Source organism: Clupea harengus, chromosome 3 (genome assembly GCF_900700415.2).
Source record: "Clupea harengus chromosome 3, Ch_v2.0.2, whole genome shotgun sequence".
NCBI lineage: Eukaryota > Metazoa > Chordata > Actinopteri > Clupeiformes > Clupeidae > Clupea > Clupea harengus.
In genome coordinates this window covers 21,347,166-21,369,358 of record NC_045154.1, presented here as the reverse complement: position 1 = coordinate 21,369,358, position 22,193 = coordinate 21,347,166, and the positions used below count along the sequence as shown (strand labels likewise).

At 42.9% G+C, this 22,193-nt stretch overlaps 1 protein-coding gene across 1 annotated transcript in view; it reads right to left on the bottom strand.

The window, feature by feature from the left end:
* Nucleotides 1-334: 334 nt before the first annotated feature.
* Nucleotides 335-22,193, bottom strand: part of si:dkey-82f1.1 (DENN domain-containing protein 2A) — a 39,567-nt gene continuing 17,708 nt past the window's right edge. The window contains exons 3-20 of the mRNA XM_031564928.2: nucleotides 11,401-12,396; nucleotides 10,691-10,818; nucleotides 9,071-9,186; nucleotides 8,732-8,929; nucleotides 8,400-8,493; nucleotides 8,054-8,104; nucleotides 7,676-7,863; nucleotides 7,361-7,470; nucleotides 6,489-6,558; nucleotides 5,879-5,956; nucleotides 5,336-5,476; nucleotides 4,950-5,098; nucleotides 3,364-3,541; nucleotides 2,832-2,873; nucleotides 2,618-2,717; nucleotides 1,981-2,259; nucleotides 1,503-1,589; nucleotides 335-1,349 (exon numbers count right to left, since the gene is read on the bottom strand). Coding sequence (XP_031420788.1) covers nucleotides 1,318-1,349; nucleotides 1,503-1,589; nucleotides 1,981-2,259; nucleotides 2,618-2,717; nucleotides 2,832-2,873; nucleotides 3,364-3,541; nucleotides 4,950-5,098; nucleotides 5,336-5,476; nucleotides 5,879-5,956; nucleotides 6,489-6,558; nucleotides 7,361-7,470; nucleotides 7,676-7,863; nucleotides 8,054-8,104; nucleotides 8,400-8,493; nucleotides 8,732-8,929; nucleotides 9,071-9,186; nucleotides 10,691-10,818; nucleotides 11,401-12,396 — 3,037 coding nt within the window. The 3' untranslated portion in view covers nucleotides 335-1,317. The remainder of the gene's footprint in view (nucleotides 1,350-1,502; nucleotides 1,590-1,980; nucleotides 2,260-2,617; nucleotides 2,718-2,831; nucleotides 2,874-3,363; nucleotides 3,542-4,949; nucleotides 5,099-5,335; nucleotides 5,477-5,878; nucleotides 5,957-6,488; nucleotides 6,559-7,360; nucleotides 7,471-7,675; nucleotides 7,864-8,053; nucleotides 8,105-8,399; nucleotides 8,494-8,731; nucleotides 8,930-9,070; nucleotides 9,187-10,690; nucleotides 10,819-11,400; nucleotides 12,397-22,193) is intronic.

Genomic DNA, 22,193 nt, shown 5'->3' with positions numbered 1-22,193 from the left:
CACTGACTTCGCAGACACAGTAGGCTAGTTCCGCACCATCTCCTTGTCTTCTGTCAGTTCTCCACGCCTGAATTGTGAGAGCCCCCCAGTGGAAGCTGAGCCCACTGCGTTTAAGTAGCCTAAAACGCGCAGGTGGCTTTCTGCGCAATTGCAGGGTGAGGCCAATAGTCTGCGTGTATCCATTTAGGCCCTTACAATAAAATAGGACACCTTCAATAAGCACCTATAAGCTTACCAATCAGTGACGGAAAATGAAAGGATATTGATATATGAAAGGATGCCTAATGTTGCCAAATAACTCAAAAGAAAAATAAACACAAATAATGCTCTTGTCTTTAATGAAAAATTCATTTATTTGATATACACTTTGCATTGCATTCTTTTCAATCAAGTTTAAGTAGATCTAGTGGTGTTTTTGAAATTATTCTGAACAACAGTAGGCTGAAAAAAGTCAACAAAATCAAGTCTGTCTTCAGATTTGGTCCTGGTTCTCTAAGAATCTTCTGCCTCCTCTTCAGAGTCTCTACAGAGTAAAATCTTGTGTGATCCATGCATCACTGATAGTGTTCTATACCTCCCCATTTTGTAGTCACATTCCCATGTCAAGTCTATGCTATTTAGACACACAGTAAATTTTTCATAACTCACATGAACCGCACCATGATAAATAACAAGTTATGAAAAACTACTTCATTTATTGTCTCAGTAAAGATGGGACAATATGGGATAACATTTGTCTAATAGTATATAAATTAAATTAAAGCCTCCTGTGTTAAAAGAAGTTGTACTCTATTTTTTGAAAGAGTTCAAAACTATGGACGTAATGTGAGAAGAGAACTGTACAAATGCAATTTCTGCTTTGGCTACACGGCTAACGTTTGAATCGAGTTCTGTTGTTTTGGGACTCAGGGTTGGGTGTGTTTTAGGCTCTATGTGGAGTATAAAGACTGTAGGTCACGCATGGTGCTGGGAATTAACCTCAGATGTTTAGACTCATACACAGAGGTCCTGTTTCTTGGTTGCTCATTGCCCACCCGTCAGTAGCCTGTATGTTTAATGGGCAAGAGAGGATATTGGATATTTATTTTTTCGTGCTTCATCTTCAACGAGATTTTGTGTTCCATCCTCTCCGTAAGGCTTCTTGGTGTCAGGCCACATCATTGTATTGTTTCTTCCCCGTCTCAGTGGTGTTGTGTGCATCTTCTGGAGCCTATGCTCTGGTCACGCCGCTCTGGGGAGTGTTTGGTCCAACAGACTGATAAAAGTGTGTCCATTCTGTGTGTCTTTTAAAGCATTCCTGAAGACGGGACGTGCTCATCATTTCTTGGAGAGGAATTTCATCTTATTTCCTGTGATATAGATAGACAGTTCAAAACCGATCAAACGATCATATAGTGCTAGTGATTAGTAGTCGGAAAGATAACATTTTAACGACTAGTGGAAAATAATCTATAATGTTTTGAATATACAAATATGAATATACAGAGAGGGACTGTTCTTACCTAAACCTTTTAGGAACTTGTTGACTCCACGGTTCTCAATGCCTGGCAGTGAGTCCAGGTACTCTTGAGCACGAACCTCAAACAAACCTACACAAAGACGATGACAAATTCACTCATGCGCACACTCCAGAAGTAGAAAGCACAACATCCTGAACTTCACTGTATGCACTTTCATTGTTTCAAAGTATGCTTATGCCTAGCTATCCACATATTAATAAAGATAAATTAATTCAGATGGCTAATCACTTAATATCACAATTCAATACAATATCACTACCTGAGTGTTTGATGAATTCTGTCCCCTTCAAAACAACAATATGGAAAGCTCAGTACAAATAATATAATAATAAAGAGATCTGAATGAAAAGACATTGAGAGCCCACTAAATAAAGTCACTAAGTAGAACCATCATACATTTCACATGGCAGTCTTCTAGGAACACCATTTGTGGAGTAGTGAGCGAAGAACAGTGACACACCTTTCAGGCCTTGCCGGCGATGCTCTCTCTCCTGCACAAAGCCAGCAAACATCTGCGTCTCCATGAACACCTCCAGGAAGCGCCGAAGGCTCTTAGAGACGACAGCCTTGCGGAAGGGCTCACGCTGGAAGGAGGAAGGGGTGGGAGAGGGGGAGGAGGAGGCCGAGGCAGAGTCGTCGTCACGCTCCCCGCCGCCCATGAAGAGTGAGTAATGGCCCACTATCTCCACGAAAAAGCGCACAAAGGCCTCTGACACCACAGTGCTCAAGGAGCTGGACTCTGCAGGGAGAACAAAAGCAGTGTCATACATGGCTGACATCGGTGAACTGCAAGGGTATAATAGTATTTATTTGCTTTCTTTGGTAACCTACAACTTCACAATGAAAAATGACATCAAACAAAACAAAACAAAACAATGATTTCCCAATAAATCAAAAACTTGTACTTTTTTTTCTTGGATGTAGTTACTTAAATGGTAGTTACTCATTATCTATTAACTACATCCAAAAAAAAAAGTATAAGTTTGAAATGGTAGTTACTCATTAATAGATAATGAGTAACTACCATTTAAGTAACTACAACCAAGAAAAAAAAACAAGTTTTTGGTTTATTGTGAAATCACGGTTGATTAGCTCACCGTTGGGAAGGTCTCCACCAGCCAGTTCCTTCCTCTTCTCCAGAACGTGTTCTAGAGCTGCTTGAAGTTTGTGGGGCAGGATAGAGTCTTCATCGTCCAGCTAGAGTACGAACATACCCAACAACAACATTTGGATAATTAGTCTCTGTTCTATATTTGTAACGTGATAGAAATGTGTCTTGGCATGTTCTTTTTTTTGGGCAAGAGATGGTACCTGTCTGAGGAAACGGCTGTTGCCAAGGTCAACTACCAGAACCTGTGGAAAGAGACGAAGGGAGCGGTGATGTCATTTCCTGCAAGGGTAGTAATCTCAGCTCTTTTTCAGAGGGCGGCATTGTTGGACAGAGGAAAAGGGTCAAGGCTCGATGGGTGAACTGTGCCATGTTCACACATAAAAGACATCTGAAATAGGAGGTGCTCAACTTTTTAGTGTTTGCCGTGTCACCCCTAAGCCAATAATAACCACCCTTTCCTTCCCTTTCTCTTTGGTTTCCATTTAAATGTAACAGATGTAAAATGACTTCCTACGGAGTAAGTTGCATAATATACAGCTATCATAGAGACAACCTAGATACCCTGTTACAATGCACTGTAAGATAAACTAAAAGATTTAAAAATGATTTATCACATTATATTTAATAACACTTCATGAAAAGATTACCTTTCTTCTGCGTGTAAAAAGAAAGAATTCGTTAACATCTGTAGGATATATGCATTCCTTAGTGTCTGACGCGCATAGATCTTACCTCCTCAATGGGGAGCTCTTTCAGCCGAGGCAGGGAGCTGGACAGCAGGCCAACGATGAAAGGGGTAGGGGTGCACACAATGTCAATCATAGCGGGAGGAAGCACTGGAATGTAGGTGTGCTGCCAGGTGAAGGGATAAAGCAGAGCCACCACTGCGTGGCAGCACTGAGACAGCGTGCTGGAACACAATCAAAGAGAGTCCGACTGTCATCATCTAGCAATATTGGCAACCTGTCTTAAAGGGATTTTAAGGAGGGGGGGGGGGGGGTGGAAGCAAATTGCTTTTGTCTCTGCCATGAGGTAAAATAGAACTCAGAGGTTTAAAGTGTAAGTATACCCCCCACGTCTGAGCCTAATTCCACCCACTGCATAATTTTGAAAAATACTAAATAGTGGGCAAGGGGCTGAGAGTGTATCAGACTGAGAGTCCATGTACCAACCAGTCAAATCTACATCAGGATTGGCCCTGGATGATTTTTAACGTAGCTGGCCTCTTGAGCCATTTTCAACCCACAATATGAAAATGTTTATTAAAACGGTAATTTTGTCAATATCAACACCAGCACTGATGTGTTTCGTCACGTCATTTAGTGGAAAGCTCAGAAAACACATTTAATTGTGTACTCTGTAATGGTTCAGTACAGTCTACCAATCCCCCTTTTCACCACAGGGTGGCATGATACTATAATACTACACCAGTTGCTTCACAGGAAGACAATGTAAGGTTGTTTCTCAGGGAAGTTCAAAGACTTGGTTCAAGGGGAAATACAACAGAAGAATGTTGTAATCCCACTTGCCTTTTTACAGAAAAACGTGGAGTTCGATAATGGTATTATTGCTGGGTTGTGGTAGCAAATGAAGTAGGCTCTCAATGTTGACATAATGTCTTCAGTATGTTCGAATGTCTGTTTTCATTTACGATCCTCAAAAAACATCATTATCTGAGCAGCCACAGCTCCTTTTGGTTCGGCCACTCTTCATCATCCTTTGAAAACTATTTTTGCTTTACATATCTAGCCATGAAACATCTAGTTTAACAAGGAATATTCCGCATGTTAGTGAACTGATGAGTTAAGTTGAGTTTCAGAAGAATGCCCGAGGAGAGCAGTGTTGTGCAGCTTTCTCTGACTGTCTAAGTTGTGGCTCTGTCTTTTCAAGCCTGCCTCTGGATTCCTGCAGCTTTTTCCAAAGAGAAAAGATTGTTCCCAAAGCAACCGTATAACACAACAGCATTTTTTCCACAACTTACTTTCTGCAAAATTGTTCCGCAAATATTTTCCCCTTTGTTGTATTGTCATCCCCTCTCTCCCTTTCAGTCTATCTTTCACACATGCCAACAGCACCCAGACAGGGGTGCAAGGCGGAATATATATTGGTTCTTCACAGTCTAGACTCTAATCCCTTTCTCTGGGTGAATGCACCATCTACGAGCTTGCAAGGCTCAATACCACAAAAAACTTTAAACTGGAGCTGTCTTAAAAAAATATGCCATGTCAAACCAAATGGCTAGCCCCAGACAATCCCCCTAACTGCCATAAATACTACACCCATGACAAGGTATTCAGCAAAGTCAGACAGTGACTCACCTCAGCTTGTCTGCCGTAAAGATGACCCTACGCTCCAGCAAGAGGGAGGCGAAGACTCGAAGCAGGAGGCGCAGGCTCAGGGAGGAGAAGAGACACTCAAAGTCCACGTGCTCCAGGCGGGAGTCTGACGGCCGACACAGCTCAATGACCTGAACGAGGAAGGTGTGTATTAGACACTGCACTCAGTCCCATTCGTATGGTTATAATGCAGAATAAACCAAGATGGCAGAAAGTCTTGCCACGGTGAAGAGTGGGGGAAGGGAATTTGAAACACATGAAAGTACACACAAATATCTATATGTTTATGTATTGTAGACGGGGGTGTTTCCGTTGATACAGTGTCACTGTGTAAGTTATTTGTGGCTTGAGGCATGAGTCGGACTAACCTCAGTGCCTGACCCTGGCAGAAAGTTCTTCACAGTGATGGTTCTCCCTGGGGCTGGGAAAGGAGCCTCCATGATGCCTCTCATGAACGGCTGCACCAAGGCGGGGGAAATGGCCCTCCTCTTCTCCACCTCATCTAGGATCTGAGAAGGACACAGCATGCACACACACATATGCACGCACGCACACACACACGCACGCACACACATATGCACGCACGCACACACACACACAGAAACACACACAGAAACACACACACACACACATATGCACAGACACATAGGCGATTAACACACTGTTCCCACAAACACAGGCACACAGACCAAATGTACATACCCATATGGGTGCACACCAAAATTATGTTTCATTAGAGAGCCCGCTTCACTGAGAGCCACCACATCAGCTGCAGTTCCCATCTGTTTTTCAGTGGGTGAGCTTGAGTTCTTTGGGAACGTGGGATTGAGAGGACATGGGGGTGGGGTTCTGTGGGCATGTGAGTCTTGAGTGTGGTGGAGGGAGGGGCGGGGACATGGAGGCCAGCGTACCTTAGAGAAGAGGTCAAAACACCCCAGCCGGCTCACGATGCAGTAGACTTCAGGAAGCCGCCTTCCTTTACCACTGGGCTGGGAAAAAAAATGCACAGAAAGATTCAACATAATGCCATCTATGTTATGGTAAATGGACTGCATTTATATAGCACTTTTCTACTCATAGAGCACTCAAAGCGTTTACAGATGAATGCCTCAGACATTTACCCATTCATACACCGATGGCAGAGGCTACTCTCAAAGATGCCAACCTGCACATGAGGATCAGTTGGGGGTTCAGTGTCTTGCTAAAGGACACTTTGACACTTGGTGAGGAGGAGTCGAGATCGAACTAGCAACCTTCTGATTGCTTAATGACTCCTCTACCTCCTGAACCACTATCGCCACTACTATGAAGACAATAGAGTGTTAAGGAGGTAGTCAAACCGCTCTCCTGACACCTGCTGTGCTATTACATGGTAATAACAGCAAAGGAAACAGGATATAAGGCTTTCCTGCCCAGATGCACCAGTGACAAAGCTGAACGACTCAGCCCAGCACTTTTACCACAGTTCTTCCAACCAATTCCCCATTAAAAAAAAACTAGCTGATAAAAAATCAAACTCACCAGCAAACGGCGGCAGTAACCAAATCTCCGACTTCCGTCCTCACCCGTCAGGACAAACGAGAATGTCTCACTTTGAAAGGAAGAAAAGAGATTTTGAGATTTAAAGGGAGGGGGAAAAAAATCTTCAAACAACTGCAAGAAGAACTTGTTGAAAGAAGAGAACTCTCATTAGTTCATAGCCTGAGCGATCACTCAGTTTGTACAATAAGGCCCACAAGGCTATGAAAACGGAGAAAATGGAGCGGGGGGGGCATATATGGGGTAGACTTGGGCAGTGTAAAATACACAAAGACAGCTGCTGTTTTCCAGTGACAATGCTCTGCCTGTGAGTGTCAGTCTGATGAATGAGTATGCCTGCAGGTGGTGTGAGCGATTCTTCAGCTTGACCCCAAATTCCTCAGTGTGTAACTCATCACAGTACATTATTATTACCTGTCACCTGGCCAAACCAGCTTTCAGTATAGTAGCCGCATGAGACCTGGATAAACAAATCACTTTGCCTGTTGCTCAAACGCAACAGACTATAAGTAATCGAGAATTCACTACTGAGTGAGTTTGCGAATACTCAAGCAGCACAGTGCAGATTCAATTTACACCTGGGAAAGTGGTCAATGGTGACCCAATTTACACTGTTGGTCTCACCTGGGAAAGTGGTCAACGGTGACCCAATTTACACTGTTGGTCTCACCTGGGAAAGTGGTCAACGGTGACCCAATTTACACTGTTGGTCTCAACTGGGAAAGTGGTCAACGGTGACCCAATTTACACTGTTGGTCTCACCTGGGAAAGTGGTCAACGGTGACCCAATTTACACTGTTGGTCTCACCTGGGAAAGTGGTCAACGGTGACCCAATTTACACTGTTGGTCTCACCTGGGAAAGTGGTCAACGGGGATCCAATCCTTAGCGTCAGGGAAACAGAACTGTGGAATGACCTTCAGCTGATCCTCCGCCTCTCTCATGAACTTAAAACTCCTCTCCAGCTGGTGAAATAAAATGAGTAGTGTGTGTCCCAAAGTTGTGCATTCATTTCATCACTAATAGCATATCCAGCCTGTTTCAAACTCATAAACACGCATCACAAGAAACTTTCTAAAAGCAAATCATAAAATTCCCCAGCACTGTCTTAATCCAAGAATCACTGCTTCATATTCGCTGACTCATGCTCTTCTGATGTATTGGCCTTACCTTAAGAGGGAACTGCTGAGTCACTTCAGGCAGGTATGGTGCCCCGGCCTTAGTCTTATGTAGCGCAACCACCAAGAAGTACTCAAAGAGCTTCCTCTCTTGCAAGTCCATAAGGTCTCGCTCGAGGGTGCGGTATCGGCCAGTCTGCTTTAGCATAGATTGGACCGACACCAAGCGCTGGCTGTGCGCTAAAAACACAAAAGGGAAGAATGTGATGTATTATTATTATTATTATTATTATTATTATTATTATTAACACTACACTTGAGACTGTGCTCTCAGCATTTACTTTGGTGCTAGTATACTTTTATACAATTATGATTTGATGACACTCAATAAGTAGTGCTAATGTAGAAAGTCCTCGGAATCCCTTCTCACCTTTGAGTTTCTCCTCAGTGTCACTTTCCGACTCACTGTTCTCATCAGTCACTGCGTTGAGATCAAAGAAAGAGGCGACAATGACGTAAGTGGGAAAAAATGCACTGAGCATGCTCATACATTCCCGGCTTTGTTCTACATATGTGTTTGATAAAGTGCCGTAACCCTCTGCATTTTGGAAAGAAAAGGGCCTAAACTAACTGACCCAAAAAATTTAAACATGCTCATAAAGCTAAGTGGACACACATGGGGAACTGGTGGGTAAATTGTCCAACTCCTTGTAGCCTGTTAGCTCTAGGTGCACCCACTGCCTGAGGGGGAGCACTGGAGTGGACCTCATACACACCTCTTCCTGAGCTGGGCTCTGTGGACTGAGAGACCCTTTTCATTCTCTTCTTCCCTCTCCTCGCCTCAAAGATGCCATTGATCTTGAGCACCATCTGTGAGCGTGCAAAAAAACAGAACCACTGAGCTTTTTTATCTCAGAAGAACTTCACTTCACCTCGCTGGTATTTACAAACTTCCACCAGCACAAACACGTGAAGCCAGGACAGGATAACTCTTATTTATCTGCGATGACTGTCTTCAGCATTTCCAGACAACAACCTGCTGCGCAGCAGACGGTAAATCACCAGGGTGAGTTGTGGACGGCTTAGACCTGGGCCCCAGTGATGGTACCTTTGGGATTTTCCTGCGTCTGCGGTTGTAAGGGTCCCCGGAGAGGCAGGGGGTGTCGTCGGGGCTGCTGGGAGTGGACGGTGGGCTGATGCGGGAAGGTGATGCGATGCCCCCATCGCGATTGGTCTTACGCAGGTCCAGCAGTTTGAAGCTACGACGGTCTGAGTTCTGCCTGAAGAATCCAGGCTTAGAATTGAGCTGTTGTCAGGGAGACAGAGACAGAATCAGGGTATTGGTTTGCTTGTGGTTTTCATTACATTAAGCATTCAACTTTGACAGTGACGGTGACTGCACATCATACCATTACTGTGAGAACAAAACTCATCGAAGTATTCATACCTTAGATGGTGTGTCTGGGATTGAGGTGGAGGGTGACACGGGTAGGGGACATTTGTTTCCAAGGCAACGGCTCTCCAATTCAATATCTTCATAAGGGTTTTCTTTTGATGGAGGATCTAAAAACAGTTAAGAGAAAATACTCACTTCATCAAACATGGCAACCACTCTTAACGTCATAAGTCACTGCACACTCACCAGATAAAGACTCTCTGGATATTTATTGCTAATTTCCTGCATCAAAACATTTTTTTTTTTAAATTTTATTCCATTTTCCAGCTACCCCTTCCAACTGTTGTGTTTTTGTTTTGCTTTTTTCAACCCCTGCCCCAGATGTTTGAGTGTTTGCCAAGGAAACTACTTGGAGGTGCCGTCATTCGCAGCCAAGAGCGCCGGCACACAGCAGCTCCATCTGCCGCGCCGAACCATCGACGCTAGCAGGCTATTAGGGAGTAATGGGGAGTTATAGGAAGTGGTTGGGAATCGTAGGGGGAGAGGATTCATGTCAGAAACAGCCCCATCTCCCATGTCGATTCATCTGCCAGATGCGACCTGTAGGAGGAGGACGTGAGGCAGGAACATTCAGTTCTTTTCCGCAGAAGACGAGCAAATCACTGCGCTGCACCGCCTCTCGCATTTCACTCGTTAAAGCAACCTCAGGCACTGCAGATACTAAGCTAACAAAACAAAACTTATATTACACATCTGATTTCAACCCCACCTCAGGGACTGTTGTTGACAGTTGGAGCCAGCACATGCAGATAGTTGTACCATCCATCACAACCTCTTCAACCACTTATTCTTGTATGTTATAAGTTGGTGATACAGCTGAATACATATCAAATGCATAGCATACATTGTAAAATCATGTACTGGGCAATAACAAGTTTGGTGAAGTTTTCCCATGAACTTCAAAATATATAAAGAACCCTCAAATTCCTCTCACATGTGTTAGTGTACCCAAGTATTCTCTCTTCTGTAGTCTCAATTCTGTTTACATTATGCCACCGATAATATTCCACAGGCTGTGATCATACACCACTGAAACCAGTAGGGTGACCAATAAGCGGACTGCCCCCTACTACACCATGAGAAAACATCAGACCTCCTCAGACCAGACCTCACACAGCTCCCTTGAGTCAAGTAATGAGTAGGCCAAGACATGGGGTAAACCAAACACAAGCTGACTTTGATGAAAAAAATACACAGCAAAAGTTAAATCACCAATAACCAACCAGTTATTTTAAACTATTATGCACATTGCTGCCTCAGCTCACCTCGTCTTAACCAATGGATTTGCCCTGTTGGTTCAAACAATGTTGCCAGGCAACTGCATTTCATAGTGGTATCGACATTAAAGTTAAATACATGGCCAAAAAGACACATCCAAATGATAACAAAAAGACACATACCACACCTAAGAACCCAGTGAAATCATTAGCTTATTCATTACTTGTCTATTTTTCACTTACCACTCATTGTATTGCTGTGTTATACAACAGCAAACTATTGAACCTGTCATGTGTAGTAGGTCTAGTTTGCTGGCTCCCAGTGCCAACATGTCATTTCCCTATGCCATTCCACCCAGGACTTATGTATGAAACATAATGGAGGGTGGATTACCTAGGATATCCTCGTAGACGTTCTCCTCCGATAAAGTGCGTGTAAGGGTCAGCTTGGCTTGGGCATACCAGTCCACTCGGCAGCCCTCTGTGGAAGACTGCAGCAGGTCCTCGAACTCATAAGACTTCCTACAGGCACACAAACGCAAGGGCCAATAATGAAAGGGGGAGGGGGAGGAAAATGGAGGTTGGTGGATCTGCAAGGACTCTGCAGGAAATTGGTGATCTCAAGAGTTTGTTGTGGTAACATATTGGGACATCTGTGTGGATGCAACGTTTTTGTTTTGGGGGATTTCATTAGGTTTGAGAGGCAAAGAAAACAAGCATTACATGATGTGGTACATTGGCAGATATTGTTCAGGAAGAAAAAGAGGTGACTGGCCCCTTGGCCCTTTGGTTAAAATATCAGTGCCTCATTCATACCCCGGACTAATAAACACCGACTCTGGAATTTGTGGATGTGGAAGAACACCACACAAAGACTCAGCGACCACTTTAAACAAGAGGACTAGACAACCTAAATGGTCTGAATCCTCACAAAAAGCATACTGTCTTTCCCCCCTTGCAACAGCCTACCACTACCACATATGGTATGGTATGTAACACATTCTTGAGAGAGAGAGTCCATCTTGGAACAATGAACATTTCTCATTTGTCAAACGCTTCACTGTTGGGCAACACTCTATGGATCGGGAATAAAACAAAGAGTACCTGTTGCTGCTATCTCGGGTCCTTTCTGCCCAGGGCCTTCTGCAGACACCAGGTGGGGGGCATGTGGGCAGAGGTGGTGGGGGTATTGAAGGTAGAGGGGGAAGGTTGCGTCTGCTTTTTAGCAAACCACCAGCAGCCACCGGGGTGCCTGTCAGGGTGTGGTGCTGGAAGGTGCGTTGGGGTTTGGGTACAGGGTTGATGGATGGCGCCCCAGGCTCCGTGTAAACGTTCTCTGGGTCTCCATCCCGACCTCGACGACTCCTTGTGGACCGAACTACATCCAGTGTCCCGAAAATAGGCTCTGTCCCCTTCCTCTCCGTCTCTTCCTGCTCCTCCTTAGAAGGGGGGCAGAAATAGTTTCCGGGGAACGCTATTGGGGGCTTGCCTGGTGTCTCTTTCATGGCCTTCTCCAGTTTCTTAATGTGAGTCGAAACTGATTTTTTATCCTGGACAGTCTCCGCCATTTTACCACGAAGTCCCTTGTCCAGTATGGCTTCCCGGTCCCTAACGAATCCCTCTGGGGACATGGGCCTCGAGTCGCTCGTTTTTCCTCCATTCTCCTTGCCAGAATCCTGCCTGCTGACGAGTCTCCTACTATCCCGCCTCTGTATCTCTGTGCTTTTGATGTCCTTCTTCCTCACGCTGTCTGCCTCTCTCTGTCCCGGAGTCGCTGGGCAAGAGCCCACAGTGGGCTCGGAACCCTTGCCCTCCCACTGGGAGATCTTGTCTCGGATGCTGGCTTTGCTTCTGACAGCCATGGGGGTTTTTGAGAGCTTGCCGCTGCAGCCGGTGAGGCCGTTCTCAGCAATGTGGGTGTCGATGCTGGTGGCGCGCTTGTGGGTGAGCATGTCGTCGCCCCTGGGGCTGTTACTGCGGCTGTCCGGGGGTGTGAACCAGGCCTCGCTACCCCTGTCCCCTTCCCCGTCCCCGCACAGCTCTGGCCACTTGGGCACAGCAGTTGGAGCCTCCCCGAGCTTCAGCCCACAGCACTGGAGCCTGTAAACACCACAAAGCACACACTCATGATCTCTCTCTACCCTGAGTCACACATCAAGTCTCAGTGATCACATCTCTGGTTAATTACAGAGCTAGAAAAGGAGCTGTAATTAGTCATTTTTACATTTGCCGAAACATATGATAAGCTTAAATTCTGAATCTACACAGATAATTGTGATTTGTCTGTGATATGTCTGTTAGCATCTCATAAATTTCTCTCTTTGGATGAATGACAACCCCAAGCTGGAAAGGTTATAGGGCAAGAACTGTTTTGAACTTTAGCCGAAACTTTAGTGTCAGTTAAGGATCAAGCCTCTATGCTATTTCTGGATGCTGAGGGAATTCTCTGTTAGATTTTTTTTTTTCATAATCAGCTCAAACGATAAACAAATTCTTGGATGCTCCCCAGCTCATCAAACCATTGTGTTTCAACAAACAAACAGCAGAAATGTGGGCCATGCAATGTTTCAATACATTGCAAAATAATTTTCATTAAAAAAAGTCATGTAGTGCACTGGAAAAGGTTCAAAGGACATGTGGGGACTGCTGCCCTTAAACACCCTTCCTTCACAGCATTTCAAATTGGGGTCATTTTTTCAATTTCAAACCCATGGCATGTAACAAAAAAAAAAAATCATGGTGGGGAAAGTTTTGAGAATCTCTTGGTTTTACGAGATCTCCCCCCCCCCCCCCGGTTGAGGCTGTAGATTTTATGAAGCATGGAAGAGGAAAAACTGGGTCAAACTCTTGGGCCAAGAAAAAGAGTTGAGAAGAGAGGAGGAAAAGCGGACAAGGGATTTGGAAAGAGCCGTTTTGATGGTGTCTTCTTCTTAGTAGGAGGTAATAGCCTGTTTAGATAAAGAAGGGGACTGAAAAATATAAAGCGGGAGCTGTGACAGCCGCTTAAAGAGGGAACAGCAAGTACTTTATACCGGCTGAGCAGACAGTGAACAGGAAAACCAAATGTTGAAACATTTTAACTTCTCAGGGAGATACACTAGATAAAAAAGGATGAAAGGATCTTTTTTTTATCGCTCACAGTTTACGTTTGTTTAGGATTTGAACAGCCAGTCTCAGTGTGTGTGAGGGGCAAATAGGGAGATATTTAATGAGTAGGGAACTGCTCCAAGAGCCTCCTTCATCAAATGTATTGCCCCCGCTAATTTTCTACCCAGCATTCCATACCAACCTAGTCATGCCATTATTTAGTTAATGGTGAACATCAGTTTCAGTTCATTAGTGTTCATAATTTATTTAAATATAAAAGGGGTTTCCCAGGTAAGAAATTTCCAGAGTTTGTGTGTTTGCTTGTGTGTGTGTGTTTGTGTGTGTGTGTGTGTGTGTGCGTGTGTGTGTGTGCGTGTGTAAGTGTGTGTGTGTGTGTGTGTGTGTGTAAGTGTGTGTGTGTGTGTGTGTGTGTGTGTGTGTGCGTGCGTGCGTGCGTGCGTGCGTGCGTGCGTGCGTGCGTGCGTGCGTGCGTGCGTGCGTGTGCGCGCGCGTGTGTGTGTGTTTTTGCATGTCTGCAGAGAGGGGGGAAGAGGGAGAGTGGTGAACACATGGTGAGTGTTTATGGTCGAATGGACATTCCTGCCGAGTGGTCAGCTGTGGCTGCTGTTGCAGGAGGTAATTAACAGGTATAATGGATAAATATAGCTGCAGGCAGCAATGGCGGGTTCCTCCTCAACATTCCAATCATTACAAAATTGACATGACACTGACATGTATTTCATACATGTACACAACATTGGGCAGATAATTGGATCAATGGCTGATTTGAAGACATTTTTTAAAATTATTCACAAATTGTCACTGTCGAGAAATATCCATGCTGGTGACATTATGGGTTCTTGAGACTTTGTGAACCAGGGAAAAATGTATATTCTGCACAATTTGTCACTGTATAGAAAAATCCATGCTGCAGACTTACCAATGGGATATTCAATTTGAAATGCAATACTGTCAAGATCCACAAGGCTTCAAGCTAAGGAGGGGGCGGGGCCTTGGTCAGGCCACAATGTCATGAAATGGTGTGTGTGCGTCTTGACAAGTGTTTGGTGTGTCAGGTGGAAGTTTGTGTCTGTGAGAACTGGGGCAAGCCGCGCGGGGAGCGAAGGAGGAGAGAGGGAGACATTACACTGGAAATGGTGGTAGCAATTAGCCAAGCATGCATGTTTCAAATATTCACCAAAAATCTACTTTTCATCTTACAGTCAACTTTTTTTTCAGATTTGTGTACTAAACATTCTCAAGTGTCTTCATATGAACTTGTGATTGAATCAGAGTATCACTTTTTGAATGAAAAATGTGTAAAGCATTATTTTAGCGTTAGCGATTAATGCAATCTGCTTCATATCAATCATTTTTGAAGATATGAAGTTGCCTTTGCACATGGGGACATGTTGTAGTGTCTTCCACGTGCATACCAAGTTTGGCGTTGATATCTGAAATATTTGCTGAGATATCACTTCACTTCCTGTTTGATGGCTTTTCTGCTGAAATTCAGTGGCTGTACCGGACAAACGGTTGTGAGGATCAAAATTCTGTTGGATAAATGTTGTGAGGCTTGGTCTGAAGATCATCTCTGGTGATTTTGAAGAAGATTTGACAAAAATTGTAGGAGTGGAGGCCTTTCAAAGGTTTTTGATAAAACCGGAAATTGCGGAAAATCTATATAACCGGAAATTGACGGCATAGGGTGTGTTGAATTCGTCTTGATCCAGGGAATCCAATGGTACCTCATTTTTGAAAATTGGTCAAACGGTTCAAAAGTTACAGTGTTAACAAAAGTCCAACTTTGACCCGTTGGTGGCGCTAGTGTGGTCTAGTGGGAGACATGAAACTTGGTGTGAGTGAAGAAGGGACTGTCCTTAATGAGTGTGCCAAATTTCAGAAAAAGTTACCATACGGTTCTAGGGCCTGCCATTGACTTCAATGGTACAAGAATAATAATAAATATAGCTGCAGGCAGCAATGGCGGGTTCCTCCAAAGATTGCGAACCAGGGAAAAATGTATATTCTGCACAATTTGTCACTGTATATAAAAATCCATGCTGCAGACTTACCAATGGGATATTCAATTTGAAATGCAATACTGTCAAGATCCACAAGGGCCTTGGCTTCAAGCTAAGGAGGGGGCGGGGCCTTGGTCAGGCCACAATGTCATGAAATGGTGTGTGTGCGTCTTGCCAAGTGTTTGGTGTGTCAGGTGAAAGCTTGTGTCTGTGAGAACTGGGGCAAGCCGCGCGGGGAGCGAAGGAGCGGACAGGGACAGATTATATTGGAAATCGTGGTAGCAATTAGCCAAGCATGCATGTTTCAAATATTCACCAAAAATCTACTTTTCATCTTACAGTCAACTTTTTTTCAGATTTGTGTATTAAACATTCTCAAGTGTCTTCATATGAACTTGTGATTGAATCAGAGTATCACTTTTTGAATGAAAAATGTGTAAAGCATTATTTTAGCGTTAGCGATTAATGCAATTTGCTTTATATCAATCATTTTTGAAGATATGAAGTTGCCTTTGCACATGGGGACATGTTGTAGTGTGTTCCACGTGCATACCAAGTTTGGTGTTGATATCTGAAAGATTTGCTGAGATATGACTTTACTTCCTGTTTGGCATCTTTTCTGCTGAATTTCAGTGGCTGTACCGGACAAACGGTTGTGAGGATCAAAATTCTGTTGAAGAACTTTTGTGAGGCTTGGTCTGAAGATCATCTCTGGTGATTCTGAAGAAGATTTGACAAAAATTGTAGGAGTTGATGCCTTTCAAAGGTTTTTGATAAAACCGGAAATTGCGGAAAATCTATATAACCGGAAATTGACGCCATAGGGTGTGTTGAATTCGTCTTGATCCAAGGAATCCAATGGTACCTCATTTTTGAAAATCGGTCAAACGGTTCAAAAGTTACAGTGTTAACAAAAGTCCAACTTTGACCTGTTGGTGGCGCTAGTGTGGTCTAGTGGGAGACATGAAACTTGGTGTGAGTGGAGAATTGACTGTCCTTAATGAGTGTGCCAAATTTCAGAAAAAGTTACCATACGGTTCTAGGGGCTGCCATTGACTTCAATGGCACAAGAATAATAATAATAATAATAATACCTACAATAACAATAGGTTTCCTCCTGACGGAGGAACCCTAAATATAGCTGCAGGCAGCAATGGCGGGTTCCTCCTCAACATTCCAATCATTACAAAATTGACATGACACTGACATGTATTTCATACATGTACACAACATTGGGCAGATAATTGGATCAATGGCTGATTTGAAGACATTTTTTAAAATTATTCACAAATTGTCACTGTCGAGAAATATCCATGCTGGTGACATTATGGGTTCTTGAGACTTTGTGAACCAGGGAAAAATGTATATTCTGCACAATTTGTCACTGTATAGAAAAATCCATGCTGCAGACTTACCAATGGGATATTCAATTTGAAATGCAATACTGTCAAGATCCACAAGGCTTCAAGCTAAGGAGGGGGCGGGGCCTTGGTCAGGCCACAATGTCATGAAATGGTGTGTGTGCGTCTTGACAAGTGTTTGGTGTGTCAGGTGGAAGTTTGTGTCTGTGAGAACTGGGGCAAGCCGCGCGGGGAGCGAAGGAGGAGAGAGGGAGACATTACACTGGAAATGGTGGTAGCAATTAGCCAAGCATGCATGTTTCAAATATTCACCAAAAATCTACTTTTCATCTTACAGTCAACTTTTTTTCGGATTTGTGTACTAAACATTCTCAAGTGTCTTCATATGAACTTGTGATTGAATCAGAGTATCACTTTTTGAATGAAAAATGTGTAAAACATTGTTTTAGCGTTAGCGATTAATGCAATTTGCTTTATATCAATCATTTTTGAAGATATGAAGTTGCCTTTGCACATGGGAACATGTTGTAGTGTCTCCCACGTGCTTACCAAGTTTGGTGTTGATATCTGAAAGATTTGCTGAGATATGACTTCACTTCCTGTTTGAAGGCTTTTCTGCTGAATTTGAGTGGCTGTACCGGACAAACGGTTGTAAGGATCAAAATTCCGTTGGATAAATGTTGTGAGGCTTGGTCTGAAGATCATCTCTGGTGATTTTGAAGAAGATTTGACAAAAATTGTAGGAGTGGAGGCCTTTCAAAGGTTTTTGATAAAACCGGAAATTGCGGAAAATCTATATAACCGGAAATTGACGCCATAGGGTGTGTTTTTCAGATTTGTGTATTAAACATTCTCAAGTGTCTTCATATGAACTTGTGATTGAATCAGAGTATCACTTTTTGAATGAAAAATGTGTAAAGCATTATTTTAGCGTTAGCGATTAATGCAATTTGCTTTATATCAATCATTTTTGAAGATATGAAGTTGCCTTTGCACATGGGGACATGTTGTAGTGTGTTCCACGTGCATACCAAGTTTGGTGTTGATATCTGAAAGATTTGCTGAGATATGACTTTACTTCCTGTTTGGCATCTTTTCTGCTGAATTTCAGTGGCTGTACCGGACAAACGGTTGTGAGGATCAAAATTCTGTTGAAGAACTTTTGTGAGGCTTGGTCTGAAGATCATCTCTGGTGATTCTGAAGAAGATTTGACAAAAATTGTAGGAGTTGATGCCTTTCAAAGGTTTTTGATAAAACCGGAAATTGCGGAAAATCTATATAACCGGAAATTGACGCCATAGGGTGTGTTGAATTCGTCTTGATCCAAGGAATCCAATGGTACCTCATTTTTGAAAATCGGTCAAACGGTTCAAAAGTTACAGTGTTAACAAAAGTCCAACTTTGACCTGTTGGTGGCGCTAGTGTGGTCTAGTGGGAGACATGAAACTTGGTGTGAGTGGAGAATTGACTGTCCTTAATGAGTGTGCCAAATTTCAGAAAAAGTTACCATACGGTTCTAGGGGCTGCCATTGACTTCAATGGCACAAGAATAATAATAATAATAATAATACCTACAATAACAATAGGTTTCCTCCTGACGGAGGAACCCTAAATATAGCTGCAGGCAGCAATGGCGGGTTCCTCCTCAACATTCCAATCATTACAAAATTGACATGACACTGACATGTATTTCATACATGTACACAACATTGGGCAGATAATTGGATCAATGGCTGATTTGAAGACATTTTTTAAAATTATTCACAAATTGTCACTGTCGAGAAATATCCATGCTGGTGACATTATGGGTTCTTGAGACTTTGTGAACCAGGGAAAAATGTATATTCTGCACAATTTGTCACTGTATAGAAAAATCCATGCTGCAGACTTACCAATGGGATATTCAATTTGAAATGCAATACTGTCAAGATCCACAAGGCTTCAAGCTAAGGAGGGGGCGGGGCCTTGGTCAGGCCACAATGTCATGAAATGGTGTGTGTGCGTCTTGACAAGTGTTTGGTGTGTCAGGTGGAAGTTTGTGTCTGTGAGAACTGGGGCAAGCCGCGCGGGAGCGAAGGAGGAGAGAGGGAGACATTACACTGGAAATGGTGGTAGCAATTAGCCAAGCATGCATGTTTCAAATATTCACCAAAAATCTACTTTTCATCTTACAGTCAACTTTTTTTCGGATTTGTGTACTAAACATTCTCAAGTGTCTTCATATGAACTTGTGATTGAATCAGAGTATCACTTTTTGAATGAAAAATGTGTAAAACATTGTTTTAGCGTTAGCGATTAATGCAATTTGCTTTATATCAATCATTTTTGAAGATATGAAGTTGCCTTTGCACATGGGAACATGTTGTAGTGTCTCCCACGTGCTTACCAAGTTTGGTGTTGATATCTGAAAGATTTGCTGAGATATGACTTCACTTCCTGTTTGAAGGCTTTTCTGCTGAATTTGAGTGGCTGTACCGGACAAACGGTTGTAAGGATCAAAATTCCGTTGGATAAATGTTGTGAGGCTTGGTCTGAAGATCATCTCTGGTGATTTTGAAGAAGATTTGACAAAAATTGTAGGAGTGGAGGCCTTTCAAAGGTTTTTGATAAAACCGGAAATTGCGGAAAATCTATATAACCGGAAATTGACGCCATAGGGTGTGTTGAATTCGTCTTGATCCAAGGAATCCAATGGTACCTCATTTTTGAAAATCGGTCAAACGGTTCAAAAGTTACAGTGTTAACAAAAGTCCAACTTTGACCCGTTGGTGGCGCTAGTGTGGTCTAGTGGGAGACATGAAACTTGGTGTCAGTGAAGAAGGGACTGTCCTTAATGACTGTGCCAAATTTCAGAAAAAGTTACCATACGGTTCTAGGGGCTGCCATTGACTTCAATGGCACAAGAATAATAATAATAATACCTACAATAACAATAGGTTTCCTCCTGACGGAGGAACCCTAAATATAGCTGCAGGCAGCAATGGCGGGTTCCTCCTCAACATTCCAATCATTACAAAATTGACATGACACTGACATGTATTTCATACATGTACACAACATTGGGCAGATAATTGGATCAATGGCTGATTTGAAGACATTTTTTAAAATTATTCACAAATTGTCACTGTCGAGAAATATCCATGCTGGTGACATTATGGGTTCTTGAGACTTTGTGAACCAGGGAAAAATGTATATTCTGCACAATTTGTCACTGTATAGAAAAATCCATGCTGCAGACTTACCAATGGGATATTCAATTTGAAATGCAATACTGTCAAGATCCACAAGGCTTCAAGCTAAGGAGGGGGCGGGGCCTTGGTCAGGCCACAATGTCATGAAATGGTGTGTGTGCGTCTTGCCAAGTGTTTGGTGTGTCAGGTGGAAGTTTGTGTCTGTGAGAACTGGGGCAAGCCGCGCGGGGAGCGAAGGAGGAGAGAGGGAGACATTACACTGGAAATGGTGGTAGCAATTAGCCAAGCATGCATGTTTCAAATATTCACCAAAAATCTACTTTTCATCTTACAGTCAACTTTTTTTCAGATTTGTGTACTAAACATTCTCAAGTGTCTTCATATGAACTTGTGATTGAATCAGAGTATCACTTTTTGAATGAAAAATGTGTAAAGCATTATTTTAGCGTTAGCGATTAATGCAATCTGCTTTATATCAATCATTTTTGAAGATATGAAGTTGCCTTTGCACATGGGGACATGTTGTAGTGTCTTCCACGTGCATACCAAGTTTGGCGTTGATATCTGAAAGATTTGCTGAGATATGACTTCACTTCCTGTTTGATGGCTTTTCTGCTGAAATTCAGTGGCTGTACCGGACAAACGGTTGTGAGGATCAAAATTATGTTGGATAAATGTTGTGAGGCTTGGTCTGAAGATCATCTCTGGTGATTTTGAAGAAGATTTGACAAAAATTGTAGGAGTGGAGGCCTTTCAAAGGTTTTTGATAAAACCGGAAATTGCGGAAAATCTATATAACCGGAAATTGACGCCATAGGGTGTGTTGAATTCGTCTTGATCCAGGGAATCCAATGGTACCTCATTTTTGAAAATTGGTCAAACGGTTCAAAAGTTACAGTGTTAACAAAAGTCCAACTTTGACCCGTTGGTGGCGCTAGTGTGGTCTAGTGGGAGACATGAAACTTGGTGTGAGTGAAGAAGGGACTGTCCTTAATGAGTGTGCCAAATTTCAGAAAAAGTTACCATACGGTTCTAGGGGCTGCCATTGACTTCAATGGCACAAGAATAATAATAATAAATATAGCTGCAGGCAGCAATGGCGGGTTCCTCCAAAGATTGCGAACCAGGGAAAAATGTATATTCTGCACAATTTGTCACTGTATAGAAAAATCCATGCTGCAGACTTACCAATGGGATATTCAATTTGAAATGCAATACTGTCAAGATCCACAAGGGCCTTGGCTTCAAGCTAAGGAGGGGGCGGGGCCTTGGTCAGGCCACAATGTCATGAAATGGTGTGTGTGCGTCTTGCCAAGTGTTTGGTGTGTCAGGTGAAAGTTTGTGTCTGTGAGAACTGGGGCAAGCCGCGCGGGGAGCGAAGGAGGAGAGAGGGAGAGATTACATTGGAACTTGTGGTAGCAATTAGCCAAGCATGCATGTTTCAAATATTAACCAAAAATCTACTTTTCATCTTACAGTCAACTTTTTTTCAGATTTGTGTACTAAACATTCTCAAGTGTCTTCATATGAAATTGTGATTGAATCAGAGTATCACTTTTTGAATGAAAAATGTGTAAAGCATTGTTTTAGCGTTAGCGATTAATGCTATTTGCTTTATATCAATCATTTTTGAAGATATGAAGTTGCCTTTGCACATGGGGACATGTTGTAGTGTCTTCCACGTGCATACCAAGTTTGGTGTTGACATCTGAAAGATTTGCTGAGCTATAACTTCACTTCCTGTTTGATGGCTTTTCTGCTGAAATTCAGTGGCTGTACCGGACAAACGGTTGTGAGGATCAAAATTCTGTTGGATAAATGTTGTGAGGCTTGGTCTGAAGATCATCTCTGGTGATTTTGAAGAAGATTTGACAAAAATTGTAGGAGTGGAGGCCTTTCAAAGGTTTTTGATAAAACCGGAAATTGCGGAAAATCTATATAACCGGAAATTGACGCCATATGGTGTGTTGAATTCGTCTTGATCCAAGGAATCCAATGGTACCTCATTTTTGAAAATCAGTCAAACGGTTCAAAAGTTACAGTGTTAACAAAAGTCCAACTTTGACCTGTTGGTGGCGCTAGTGTGGTCTAGTGGGAGACATGAAACTTGGTGTGAGTGGAGAATTGACTGTCCTTAATGAGTGTGCCAAATTTCAGAAAAAGTTACCATACGGTTCTAGGGGCTGCCATTGACTTCAATGGCACAAGAATAATAATAATAATACCTACAATA